The sequence below is a fragment of the Scyliorhinus torazame genome, chromosome 10 (assembly GCF_047496885.1).
Source record: "Scyliorhinus torazame isolate Kashiwa2021f chromosome 10, sScyTor2.1, whole genome shotgun sequence".
Lineage (NCBI taxonomy): Eukaryota > Metazoa > Chordata > Chondrichthyes > Carcharhiniformes > Scyliorhinidae > Scyliorhinus > Scyliorhinus torazame.
This window is the reverse complement of record NC_092716.1, coordinates 257,714,022-257,727,553: the sequence shown is the minus strand read 5'-3', so window position 1 is coordinate 257,727,553 and position 13,532 is coordinate 257,714,022. Positions and strand designations below refer to the sequence as shown.

Genomic DNA, 13,532 nt, shown 5'->3' with positions numbered 1-13,532 from the left:
CAAAAACCTGATCAATCAGTCTCGGGTGCAACATTTATAATTGATCCAGCATCAATTACCATTTGCTGAAGAGAGTTCCAAGCTTCTGTCAACCATTGTGTGTAGAATTGTTCCCTAATTTCCCTCCTGAAAGGTCTAATTTTTTGACTTGGTCCTGGGCTTCCCAGTTTGTTGAATACCCTAACCCTGGCTCAAAAATAAGACCTTAAATATTGCCAGAAAGAGGAGAATAAAAATGGAAGAGTTAACCGGTGTTGGTTCACTGAGTGCATATGGCCACCAGCACACAAGCCTACAATTATTGCAAAATTGCAGCAGCAAACCTCTCACTATGAGTCCCCATTCCTGGTAAACCGTGCATCCCTATCCCATGAAGAAAAAGAGGAATAAAGGTCTGATTCATATGCATGTGCTACCCCCAACAATTATGTTCATTGTTCCCAGTCTTTCTTCACCAACATCTAAGGACAGAATCCCTTACTGGTATTCTAAACGAGGGGATTCTTCTCAATGCATTTTCAATGCTGCTATACATTACTTTGAAACTTACTTTTCGAAGATTATCTCTGCAAGAATCCTAGCTGGTAACACTCAAAGAGCAAATCTTCACACACGTTATAGAGGAATTATCCAGCGCCAATGTCTAATAGTTCAAGGGCTGAAGCAAATAAGTTGAATTATCCAAGGGGTGTGCCGGCCTACTGGGTCCCAAAGCCTTACCTGGTTATCGATACACTTGAACTGCCAAGACCATGCAGTATTATACAGGAATGGTCGAAGATCAAACCGATTGTCGTCAGGACTGTAGTTTTCTGCATGGTAGGCAGGAGTCAACGTAGTCATCTTGTGCCGGTTAATCGAATACATCCGGAAGAAATACTTTACTTTCTCAGCCACCTTGAAACAAATCAGAAATGCAAGCTCACCACGCTCTTAAATGCCCTTTCAAGTTTCAGTTTAGTTCAATAATGTGTTGAGGACAGATTCCTACTCTACGAGAAACCGTTTTACATTTTCTCATGTTCTATTAAACCCTGTGCTGGCTGAACCACTTTGGATATAAACAATACAGATTTGTTTTAATTATGTAGTAGTCCAAAGCAAGCCAATTTAAGCAAAATCCTAGATATGAAGATTCCAATTTAATTCTATATATCATGGTGCTGGATACTCCGGTCCCCCAGCCGCGTGGTTCTCGGCAGTGCCATTCGCAGGCAGCGGGATTCAGTCTTCCTACCGCTTGTCAATGGGATTTCCCATTGAACCCTCCCCATGCCGCGGGAAAAGAGAATCGCAATGGCCAGAGAATTCCCACCCATATATATATTTGAAATAAAATACACAGCTTTTCACTTATACAGGTTAGACTGAAAATGAATAGACACGCACACTCCAGTTCGATCTAAATCGAAAACACTTCATGTTTTAACACATTTTCTGAGTGCCTACTACTTGTAACAAAATGCTTGCACAGCTGCTGTTATATTACCTGCCTGGGAGTACAGATACTTTTCCACATGTAGATTAGTTTGCAGAACATGCTGTAAGGGCCACACTTTGCAATCTTCCTGAGTTTCCCATAGACAGACAGTTCCGAGTAGGTCATCCCCATGTCGGCCTGCGCAGAAATAAAAGTTGCAATTAATTTGATATTAAATTTAATGTACCCAATTTGTTTTTTCCAATTAAGGGGAAATTTAGCATGCTCAATCCACCAACCCTGCACATCTTTGGGTCGTGGGCATGAGACCCATGAAGACACATGGAGAATATGCAAGCTCCACATGGACAGTGACCCAGGGCCAGGATTGACCCCGGGTCCTCGGTGCCATGAGGCAGCAGTGCTAACCACTGTGCCACCGTGCCGCCCCTAAAAATTGCAATGAAGCATTTGCATTATGTAGAAGTGGAATCCAACTGGTCAAGGATTGTAAATTCAGATTGTAAAGTCTTGCATGACTTTTAAAGTGCTTTACAAGCATGGAAGGCATACTTTTTGATTCACAGTTTTAGTGTTTATCTTGAACTCTACAACCAGCTGGTATGCTCACAACTGGAGGATGCTTCCAGTGTGGAATCCACACCTTCAGAGAGATGTACAGCTTACAGAGACAGTGCAAAGACGTATTGCCAGGAAAATGGAAGGGAATACCTTATGAGGAGGGTTTAAGAATTCTTGGATTACAATCCTTAAAGAAGATTGATTTTTGATTTAGTTGAAGTTTATAAATTGATACATGACCAGAGTACATCCAAGGTCGAAAAGTTATTTTCTTGCAATTACAGTATTTTGCGTGGTCATCAGTATAAACCACAGAAATTTGGTTTGCATGTTGACATTCATAAAAATACATTTTCCCCATAGAATTCTTGATACTTGGAATGCTATTCCTGATTTGTTGTGAATGCTGAAAGTGCTTTTAGACTGGTTAGAAACCACGAGATTCCTATGTATGTATTGTCAGATGTTCTTGTTTTTAATATTGTGTCTATGTGCTTCAGACCGTTTGGTAATGAAAATATGTATATAGATATATATAGAGAAAGAGAGGGGGAAGAGAGAGGGGGCAGGGAGAGAGAGAGGGGAGAAGAGAGAGAGGGGAGGAGAGAGAGGGAGAGGGGGAGAGAGAGGGGAGAGAGCAAGAGAGAGAGAGGGAGGGGAAGAGAGGGAGATGGGAAGAGAGGGAGAGGGGAAGAGAGAGAGAGGGGAAGAGAGAGAGAGGGGCAGAGAGAGTCGGAAGAGAGAGAGTGGGAAGAGAGAGAGAGGGGGGGGAAGAGAGAGAGGGGGGAAAGAGAGAGATTGGGGGAAGAGGGAGGGGGGGAGGGAAGAGGGAGGGGGGGGGAAGAGGGAGGGGGGGAAGAGGGAGAGGGGAGGGGGAGAGAGGGGGAGGGGGAGAGAGAGGGGAGGGGGAGAGAGAGGGGAGGGGGAGAGAGGGGGAGGGGGAGAGAGAGGGGGAGGGAGAGAGCGAGACAGAGAGAGGGGAAGAGAGAGAGAGAGGGGGGAAGAGAGTGAGGGGGGAAGAGAGAGAGAGGGAGAAGAGACAGAGCCGAAGAGAGGGAGGGAGGGGAAGAGGGAGGGAGGGGAAGAGGGGAGGGCGGGGAAGAGCGAGGGAGGGGAAGAGGGAGGGAGGGGAAGAGAGAGGGAGGGAGGGGAAGAGGGAGGGAGGGAGGGGAAGAGGGAGGGAGGGGAAGAGGGAGGGAGGGGAAGAGCGAGGGAGGGGAAGAGCGAGGGAGGGGAAGAGCGAGGGAGGGGGACGAGCGAGGGAGGGGAAGAGCGAGGGAGGGGAAGAGCGAGGGAGGGGAAGAGCGAGGGAGGGGAAGAGCGAGGGAGGGGAAGAGCGAGGGAGGGGAAGAGCGAGGGAGGGGACGAGCGAGGGAGGGGACGAGCGAGGGAGGGGAAGAGCGAGGGAGGGGAAGAGCGAGGGAGGGGAAGAGCGAGGGAGGGGAAGAGCGAGGGGGGAGAGAGAGAGGCGAAGAGAGAGAGGGGAAGAGAGAGAGGGGAAGAGAGAGGGAGGAAGAGAGTGAGAGAGAGGGAGAGGGTGGGGAAGAGAGGGAGATGGGAAGAGAGAGAGAGAGGGGGGAGACAGAGAAGGGTAAGAGAGATCGGGGAAGAGAGAGTGGGAAGAGAGAGAGGGGAAGAGAGAGAGAGGGGGAAGAGAGAGAGGGGGGGAGAGGGAGAGCGGAGGAGAGAGAGGGGGAGAGAGAGAGAGGAAGAGCGAGGGAAGGGCGAGGGAGGGGAAGGGCGAGGGAGGGGAAGGGCGAGGGAGGGGAAGGGCGAGGGAGGGGAAGGGAAGGGCGAGGGAGGGGAAGGGAAGGGCGAGGGAGGGGAAGGGAAGGGCGAGGGAGGGGAAGGGAAGGGCGAGGGAGGGGAAGGGAAGGGCGAGGGAGGGGAAGGGAAGGGCGAGGGAGGGGAAGGGAAGGGCGAGGGAGGGGAAGGGAAGGGCGAGGGAGGGGAAGGGCGAGGGAGGGGAAGGGCGAGGGAGGGGAAGGGCGAGGGAGGGGAAGGGCGAGGGAGGGGAAGGGCGAGGGAGGGGAAGGGCGAGGGAGGGGAAGGGCGAGGGAGGGGAAGGGCGAGGGAGGGGAAGGGCGAGGGAGGGGAAGGGCGAGGGAGGGGAAGGGCGAGGGAGGGGAAGGGCGAGGGAGGGGAAGGGCGAGGGAGGGGAAGGGCGAGGGAGGGGAAGGGCGAGGGAGGGGAAGGGCGAGGGAGGGGAAGGGCGAGGGAGGGGAAGGGCGAGGGAGGGGAAGGGCGAGGGAGGGGAAGGGCGAGGGAGGGGAAGGGCGAGGGAGGGGAAGGGCGAGGGAGGGGAAGGGCGAGGGAGGGAAAGGGCGAGGGAGGGAAAGAGCGAGGGAGGGAAAGAGCGAGGGAGGGAAAGAGCGAGGGAGGGAAAGAGCGAGGGAGGGAAAGAGCGAGGGAGGGAAAGAGCGAGGGAGGGAAAGAGCGAGGGAGGGAAAGAGCGAGGGAGGGAAAGAGCGAGGGAGGGAAAGAGCGAGGGAGGGAAAGAGCGAGGGAGGGAAAGAGCGAGGGAGGGGGAAGAGCGAGGGAGGGGAAGAGCGAGGGAGGGGAAGAGCGAGGGAGGGGAAGAGCGAGGGAGGGGAAGAGCGAGGGAGGGAAAGAGCGAGGGAGGGAAAGAGCGAGGGAGGGAAAGAGCGAGGGAGGGAAAGAGCGAGGGAGGGAAAGAGCGAGGGAGGGAAAGAGCGAGGGAGGGAAAGAGCGAGGGAGGGAAAGAGCGAGGGAGGGAAAGAGCGAGGGAGGGAAAGAGCGAGGGAGGGAGAAGAGCGAGGGAGGGAGAAGAGCGAGGGAGGGGGAAGAGCGAGGGAGGGGGAAGAGCGAGGGGGGGGAAGAGCGAGGGAGGGGAAGAGCGAGGGAGGGGAAGAGCGAGGGAGGGGAAGAGCGAGGGAGGGGAAGAGCGAGGGAGGGGAAGAGCGAGGGAGGGGAAGAGCGAGGGAGGGGAAGAGCGAGGGAGGGGAAGAGCGAGGGAGGGGAAGAGCGAGGGAGGGGAAGAGCGAGGGAGGGGAAGAGCGAGGGAGGGGAAGAGCGAGGGAGGGGAAGAGCGAGGGAGGGGAAGAGCGAGGGAGGGGAAGAGCGAGGGAGGGGAAGAGCGAGGGAGGGGACGAGCGAGGGAGGGGAGAGAGAGGCGAAGAGAGAGAGGAGAAGAGGGAGGGGAAGAGAGAGAGGGGGGAAGAGGGGGGAAGAGAGAGAGAGAGAGGGAGGGGAAGAGAGGGGGAAGAGAGAAAGGGGAGGAGAGAGAGGGGGAAGAGAGAGAGGGAAGAGAGAGAGGGGAAGAGAGAGAGGGGAAGAGAGAGAGGGGAAGAGAGAGAGGGGAAGAGAGAAAGGGGGGAAGAGAGAGGGGAAGCGAGAGAGGGAAGAGAGTGAGAGAGAGGGAGAGGGTGGGGAAGAGAGGGAGATGGGAAGAGAGAGAGAGGGAGGGGAAGAGAGAGAGGAAGAGAGAGGGGAGGGAAAGAGAGAGAGGGAGAGAGGGGAAGAGAGAGAGGGGGAGAGAGGGGAAGAGAGAGAGGGGGAGAGGGGGAGAGGGGAAGAGAAAGAGAGAGAGGGGGGAAGAGTGGGAGAGGGGAAGAGAAAGAGAGGGGAAGAGAGAGAGGGGAGGAGAGAGGGGGGAGGGAAAGAGAGAGAGAGCGAGGGAGGGGAAGAGCGAGGGAGGGGAAGAGTGAGGGAGGGGAAGAGTGAGGGAGGGGAAGAGTGAGGGAGGGGAAGAGTGAGGGAGGGGAAGAGTGAGGGAGGGGAAGAAAGAGGGAGGGGAAGTGAGAGGGGGAAAGAGAGGGGGAAGAGAGAGGGGGGGAAGAGAGAGGGGGGAAGAGAGAGGGGGGAAGAGAGAGGGGGGAAGAGAGAGGGGGGAAGAGAGAGGGGGGAAGAGAGAGGGGGAAGAGAGAGGGGGAAGAGAGAGGGGGAAGAGAGAGGGGGAAGAGAGAGGGGGAAGAGAGAGGGGGAAGAGAGAGGGGGGAGAGAGAGGGGGGAAGAGAGAGAGAAGAGGGGAAGAGAGAGGGGAATAGAGAGGGAGGGAGGGAGAGGGAGAGAGGGGAAAAGAGAGAGGGGAAGAGAGAAAGAGAGAGAGGGGAGGAGAGAGAGAGAGAGGGGGGAAGAGGGGGAGGGAGGGAGAGGGAGAGAGGGGAAGAGAGAGAGAGAGAGAGAGAGAGAGAGAGGGAGGGGAAGAGAGAGAGAGAGAGAGAGGTTGAGAGGGTAAGACAGAGAGAGGGAGAGAGGGGGGGGGAAGAGTGGGAGAGTGGAAGAGAGAGAGGGGGGGGAGAGAGAGAGAGAGAGCGAAGGGAAGAGAGAGACAGACAGACAGATAAATAAATGACAACTGCAATGGATACAACCACCTGCTGCTGAGAACTACAATAGGCATTTTATTCCGTCTCTCAGGTACACAGTAACATTGTTGACTAATTTAAAATCTAGGGTATACACACATGCCCTTTGAATGTGGTATGACAAGATGAGAAAACTGTTAAATAGCTCTACAAGATTCTTGGCTATATAAATAAATGCAGAGTACAATAACAAAGAAGTTATGCTGAACCTTTGTAAAACTCTGGCTTCCCCAGCTGGAGTTTGGAATCCAATTCTGGCAACCATACTTTGGGAGGAATGCCAAGGCCTTGGAGAGGGTGCAGAGATTTACCAGAATGGCACAACCGTGTGTTGAGACTAGAGAAACTGGGATGGTTCCCTTTCCAGTAGAGAAGGTTAAGGGATAGAAATGTGCACATGAAGTGTTTTGGTCGAGTAAATAAGGGAAAGCTGTGTCCAGTGAAGGAAGGGCCTGTAACCATGACAGATTTAAGGAATTGGCAAAATAATCGGACTCAAAATCATGAAAAAAAGATTCCGCAGCAAGGAATGCACTGACTGAAAGGCTGGTGGAAGTGGACTCAATTGTGACTTCTGAAAGGGAATTAGGCAATTTTGTGAAAGGGAACGATTTGGAGGGTTCTGGGTGTGATAACCCTCAGCAGGACCATGAGGAATCACTCAGCGATCTCCTTGGGGAGTACGGGTTCCCATGGTAATGGGCGGAGACCAAACCCTTTAAGTGCCATTCCGGGAATTCTGTTAGCTCTGGGTGGGGACACTTGCTGTAGTGCACCGAGGGTGTGGCTTTACTTTGGAGTTTAGAATAAATCTGTTTAAACCTTCATCTCCGTGTATCCTGGATTACTACCCTGGCGACGAGGAGCGAGAACGGGATTCTGGACAGCTGTGCCTACAAAAAAGTATGAAAAGAACCTGGAAATGCCACTATTTGGGAAACCCGAGTCATATGATGCGGGTGAGGAGGGATTGGCCCCAGTATACCGAAAGGATGCGCTATTTCTTTTGTGTGAATGGCATAGAGGATGACGACTGACAGAAGGTAATCCTTTTGACTGCTTGTGGATCCCCGATGTCCAGCACCATTAAGGATTTGACTTACCCGGCAGCTCCGAACTCAAAAACCTTTAATGAACTGGTAGAATTACTGGCAAGCACTACGACCCAAGACCATCGGTAATTCTACAGTGCTCAAGGTTTAATACAACCGATTGAATTCCTGAAGAACGGGTAATTTGGAGACCTCAGGTGAGCACCGTTCAGCACTGGTCCCCACATACGGGGATCAGACGTTCTAACCCATAAGGGGCTGGTTTAGCACAGGGCTAAATAGCTGGCTTTTAAAGCAGACCAAGGCAGGCCAGCAGCACGGTTCAATTCTCGTACCAGCCTCCCCGAACAGGCGCCGGAATGTGGCGACTAGGGGTTTTTTCACAGTAACTTCATTTGAAGCCTACTTGTGACAATAAGCGATTTTCATTTTCATAATGGAATTCCTGACCAGACTCAGGAAACTGGCAAAACACTGAATATGGGTCACCCCTGCCGAAAAGGCTACGGGGCCGACTGTTGTGCGGCACAAACAATGTTGCGACACAGAGAAAACTGCTGTAGAACCTACACCCTGGACCGTAAGAGAACCATAGAACTGGTGCTATCCCTGGAAAATGCCGAGAAAAGGACCTAGGAACTTCAATGGACTGCAGTGTGCTCAACATTGGATGACCCCCATATAGGAAAACCGGGCTCCCCATAGAAAGCACCTGGGCAGACCACCCACCACCTGTCCACCACTCAGCCAAGGCATGCAAGGATATGTGTCGATGGCCGCGAAACCCCAGAAATGTAAGGGAAGCTTCCCCAGAGAACTTTGGGGAACAGTCGCAAGAGTACTGTATCTGCGGCCGAAGTACACACCAAGACAAGACTGTTAGTGCGCATGCTGCTCAGGTCGGATGCCAAAGCCACCTCAGGCCCAGGCCTTGGAAAGCCACCAGCCCAAAGAGCACAAACTGATGCAGCTGAACTGCATCACCCAAAGTTGCTCCAATCAAAGTTAAACTCCAGGTAAACGGCCATCCCATGGAAATGGAAGTGGGCACAGGAGCTGCAGTCTCGAGAACAGACCTTCATGTGCTGACGACGTGCAAGAGGGAGCCTCTACGAATCATCATGACCCAGTCACCCATGGGCAACAAATGGTCAGACTCCCCCTAATAATCATACAAGGACCAGGATCCAATATTCTGGGCAGAGACTGGCAAAAAATCCAATTTGACTGGCAGAAAATTTTCAAAATGTGAACCCATGGCAGATACAAAGTCATCAGGAAATATCCTGCGGTATTTCAGGGATGCCTCAGCTAAATCAAAGGAGCAAGGGCAAAAAATCCAAGTGGATCTGGAGGCCCTACCCAAGTACTTCAGAGCTCGACCAGTCCCCCGATGCCTTGCTCACCAAGGTAGATGCCGAACTTGGGCGGCTGGCATTATTAGCCTTTGCACTATTAGCCTGGTACAATTTACGGAATGGGTTGTGCCAGTAATTCTGGTATTAAAGCCCGACAAGTCGTTCCGCCGTTACGGAAAGTATAAATTAACTGTCAACAAAGTCTCCCGGGACTTCCGGTTGCGGCTATGCGGAGCTAAGCTGCACGTTCGGCAGCTCCCGCTTGGAACGGACTTTTGGGCTCTTTTCATGGCCCCCAAACGGTATTTTTTCGACATTTCCCGGTGTGGGAAGACTGCAACATTCCCCTGACAGTGTATGGCTTGGACCAGGAGCGGGGGTGACTACAAAAGTGGTGGTGAAGCCAAAGAAAGTGCGAGGGAAGAAGAGCGAGATGGCGGCGGGCGGGGACCAGGCAGCGTGGATGCAGTGGCGCAGGAGCAGCAGGAGGTTATCCAGCGTTGCTTCAGGGAGCTCAAAGCGGACCTGCTGGAGCCAATGAAGGCTTCTATTGATAAGCTGCTGGAGACCCAGACGGCCCAGGGGGTTGCGATCCGCGAGGTCCAACAAAATATCACAGATAACGAGGACGAGATCTTGGGCCTAGCGGTAAAGGTGGAGGCGCACGAGGCGCTCCACAAGAAATGGCAGGAACGGTTCGAGGAGATGGAGAATCGGTCGAGGCGGAAGAATCTGCAGATCCTGGGCCTCCCGGAGGGGTCGGACGTGGGGGCCTATGTGGTCACCATGTTAAACTCGCTGATGGGAGCGGGGTCCTTCCAGGTGTCCCTAGAGCTGGAAGGTGCCCATAGAGTTGTGGCGAGGAGGCCCAAGGCTAACGAGCCGCCGCGGGCGGTGCTGATGCGGTTTCATTGGTTCGCTGATCGGGAGTGCGTACTCAGGTGGGCCAAGAAAGAGAGAAGCAGCAGGCTGGAGAACGCGGAGGTTCAAATATATCAGGACTGGAGCGTGGAGGTGGCGAAGGAGGGCTGGGTACAACCAGGCGAAGGCGGTGCTGCACAAGAAGAGGGGTGAAGTTTGGCATGCTGCAGCCGGCGCATCTGTGGGTTACCTACAAGGACCAGCACTATTATTTTGAGTCCCCAGAGGAGGCGTGGGCCTTTGTTCAGGCCAAGAAGCTGGACACAAACTGAAGGTCGGGGGGGGGGGGGGGGGTCGGGTGTGGGGATGGTCGGGGATTGTTGTTGTTGTGTTACATTTTGAGGGGGGGTTCTTTGTTCTTGTTTATTTTTGATTCAGTGTGGGTGGTTAGGGTGGGTTGGGCACTGTTTTGGTTGGGTCTGTCGGGTGGGCTCTTAGAGGGGGGGGCAAGGAAACAGAGTAGGGAGTGGATGGCCGGGAGGGGGGGGATGGGGCCCCGCGGGGGAGGGGGAGGCCCGAGTCGGGGGTGAGGGGACTGGGCGTGTAAAAGGAGCTGCGTCAGAGGAGGCGGGCCGGCAGGTGGATAGCGCGGGCTTTTTCCCGCGCTGAAGGCTGGAGGAGGTGGGGCCGGGGCGGGGAAGCGCGGGTTTTTCCCATGCTGAAGACTGGAGGGGGCGGGGAAGCGCGGGTTTTTTTCCCGCGCTTGGCATGGAAGGGGGAGGCGGAGAATATGCGGGTGGGTAATGGAGGGGGAGGGGAAGTCCCACAATGGGAGGATTCAAAGGAGGGGCGGGAGTGGCCGGGGTCAGCAGGAGTCAGCTAACTTGCGGGAGTGCAATGGGGGGAGCAATGCAGCTAGGAGGGGTCCTAGCCCGGGGGGGGGAAGAGAGAGACCGGGTTGCTGCTGGTATGGTCAAGGGGGAGCTGAAGCGAGTAGAGGGGGTTGGGGCGGGGGGTCTGCCGCCGTGGGGAACGGTCCGGCTGATAACCTGGAACGCAAGGCGACTGAACGGGCCGGTTAAGCGGGCCCGGGTGTTCGCGCACCTGAAGGGGCTGCAGGCGGATGTGGCCATGCTCCAGGAGACACACCTGAAGGTAGCAGACCAGGTACGATTGAGGAAGGGGTGGGTAGGCCAGGTGTTTCATTCGGGGCTGGACGCCAAAAATCGGGGGGGTGGCGATCTTGGTGGGAAAGAGGGTGTCGTTCGAGGCGTCGAGCATTGTGACAGACAATGGCGGCAGGTATGTAATGGTAAGTGGTAAGCTGCAAGGGGTGAGGGTGGTGCTGGTCAACGTGTACACCCCGAACTGGGACGATGCAGGTTTTATGCGGCGCATGTTGGGTCGGATCCCGGACTTGGAAGTGGCGGGGCCTGATAATGGGGGGGGGGGGGGGGGGGACACTTTAACACGGTGTTGGATCCGGCACTGGATCGCTCCAGGTCTAGGACGGGTAGGAGGCTGTCGCCGGCTAAAGTGTTGAGGGGGTTTATGGACCAGATGGGAGGGGTGGACCCTTGGAGATTTGCAAGGTCGGAGGCTAGGGAACTTTCATTCTTCTCGCACGTTCATAAGGCCTATTCCCGGATCGACTTTTTTGTTATGAGCAGGGCGCTGATAGCGAGAGTAGAGGATACCGAGTACTCGGCGATAGCCATTTCGGATCACGCCCCGCATTGGGTAGACCTAGAGCTGGGGGAGGAGAGGGACCAGCGCCCGTTGTGGCGCCTGGAGGTGGGGCTGTTGGCGGATGAGGAGGTGAGTGAGCGGGTCCGAGGAAACATAGAGAGATACCTGGAGGCCAACGATAACGGGGAGGTCCGAGTGGGGATGGTGTGGGAGGCGCTAAAGGCGGTGGTTCGGGGAGAGCTGATCTCCATTAGGGCCCACAAGGAGAGGAGAGAGAGCAGAGGGAGAGGCTGGTGGGGGAGATGGTGAGGGTAGACAGGAGGTATGCGGAAGTGCCGGAGGATGGACTGTTGAGGGAGAGGCGTAGCCTCCAGGCCGAATTCGACCTGTTGACCACCAGGAAGGCAGAGGTGCTGTGGAGGAAGGCCCAGGGGCGGTTTATGAATATGGGGAAAAGGCAAGCCGGATGCTGGCGCATCAGCTTCGGAAGCAGGACGCAGCTAGAGAGATCGGGGGAGTTAAGGATAGGGGAGGGAGTGTGGTGCGGAGTGGGTTGGCATCAATGGGGTCTTCAGGGACTTTTATGAGGAACGGTATCGGTCCGAGCCCCCACTGGAGGAGGGAGTGATGGGCCGCTTTCTGGACCAACTGAGGTGGAGGAGGGACTGGTGGCGGGATTAGGGGCCCCGATTGGGCTAGAGGAACTGGCCAAAGGAATAGGGAGCATGCAGGCGGGGAAGGCACCGGGGCCGGACGGTTTCCCGGTCGAATTTTACAAGAGATATGTGGACCTGTTGGGCCCGTTGCTGGTTAGGACCTTCAATGAGGCAAGGGAGGTCCCGGGCACTGATCTCCTTGATCCTGAAGCGGGACAAGGATCCCCTGCAGTGTATGTCTCACAGGCCGATTACGTTGTTAAATGTAGATGCCAAGTAAATTCAATGATAATCTATGATTAATCTAGGACAAAGGTTCGGCACAACATCGTGGGCCGAAGGGCCTGTTCTGTGCTGTATTTTGTATGTTCTATGTTCTTTTTAAAAAATATATATTTTATTAAAGTTTTTCATACACAGTTTTTTCCCCTTACACATCAAACAAAAAGAAAAGTTAACAGTACAAGTAACATGATAACTACAATCTAATAATGAGTAACTAACTAACATGGTAAACTAACCAAATAACATAAAATGAAACTTTCCCCCCCCACTACTTGCCTTCAAACAACCGCGCAACCTCAAACGAACCATTGTTTGCAGCAAACTACCCAGTCTTCAGAACAGTGACCACGACACCACACAACCCTGTCATGGCAATCTCTGCAAGACATGCCAGATCATCGACATGGATACCACTATTACACGTGAGAACACCACCCACCAGGTACACGGTACATACTCGTGCGACTCGGCCAACGTTGTCTACCTCATACGCTGCAGGAAAGGATGTCCCGAAGCGTGGTACATTGGCGAGACCATGCAGACGCTGCGACAACGAATGAACGGACATCGCGCAACAATCACCAGGCAGGAATGTTCCCTTCCAGTCGGGGAACACTTCAGCAGTCAAGGGCATTCAGCCTCTGATCTCCGGGTAAGCGTTCTCCAAGGCGGCCTTCAGGACCCGCGACAATGCAGAATCGCCGAGCAGAAACTTATAGCCAAGTTCCGCACACATGAGTGCGGCCTCAACCGGGACCTGGGATTCATGTCGCATTACATTCATCCCCCACCATCCGGCCTGCGAAATCCTACCAACTGTCCTGGCTTGATACAATTCACACCTCTTTAACCTGGGGTGACCCCATCTCTGGATCTGTAAAGATTTAATCACCTGCTAATGCTCACATTCCTAGCATTGTTTGGCATCTTTGAATTTGTCTATATATGTGTTTCTGGAACAGACCTCTACATTCACCTGAGGAAGGAGCAGCGCTCCGAAAGCTAGTGACATCGAAACAAACCTGTTGGACTTTAACCTGGTGTTGTAAGACTTCGTACTGTATCCATTTACGGATCATCGCCACATTGGCGGCCCAGTAGTAGTCGCCCAAATTCGGTAGCGCCAGTCCCCCTCTGTCTCTACTACATTGTGAGAACCCCCTCCTTACCCTCGGAGCTTTCCCTGCCCACACGAAGCTCGTGATGCTCCGGTCTATTTTTTTAAAGAAGGCCTTAGTGTTCAGTATAGGGAGACACTGGAACACAAATAGGAACCTCGGGAGGACCATCATCTTAATTGC

The 13,532-nt window shown here is 54.1% G+C and overlaps 1 protein-coding gene across 10 annotated transcripts in view; it reads right to left on the bottom strand.

Annotated features, from left to right (window-relative positions):
- The window catches only part of LOC140384746 (glutamine-dependent NAD(+) synthetase-like), a 65,527-nt gene that overhangs the window by 6,809 nt on the left and 45,186 nt on the right, over positions 1-13,532 (bottom strand). For 9 of the 10 annotated variants that reach the window (XM_072466723.1, XM_072466725.1, XM_072466724.1 and 6 more), the window contains 2 exons: positions 1,490-1,618; positions 721-897 (listed from right to left, as the gene is read on the bottom strand). In XM_072466723.1, the coding sequence (XP_072322824.1) occupies positions 721-897; positions 1,490-1,618 (306 nt within the window). Of the gene's footprint in view, positions 1-720; positions 898-1,489; positions 1,619-13,532 lie in introns of those variants that run through there. The other variant, XR_011933132.1, reaches the window with a different exon arrangement.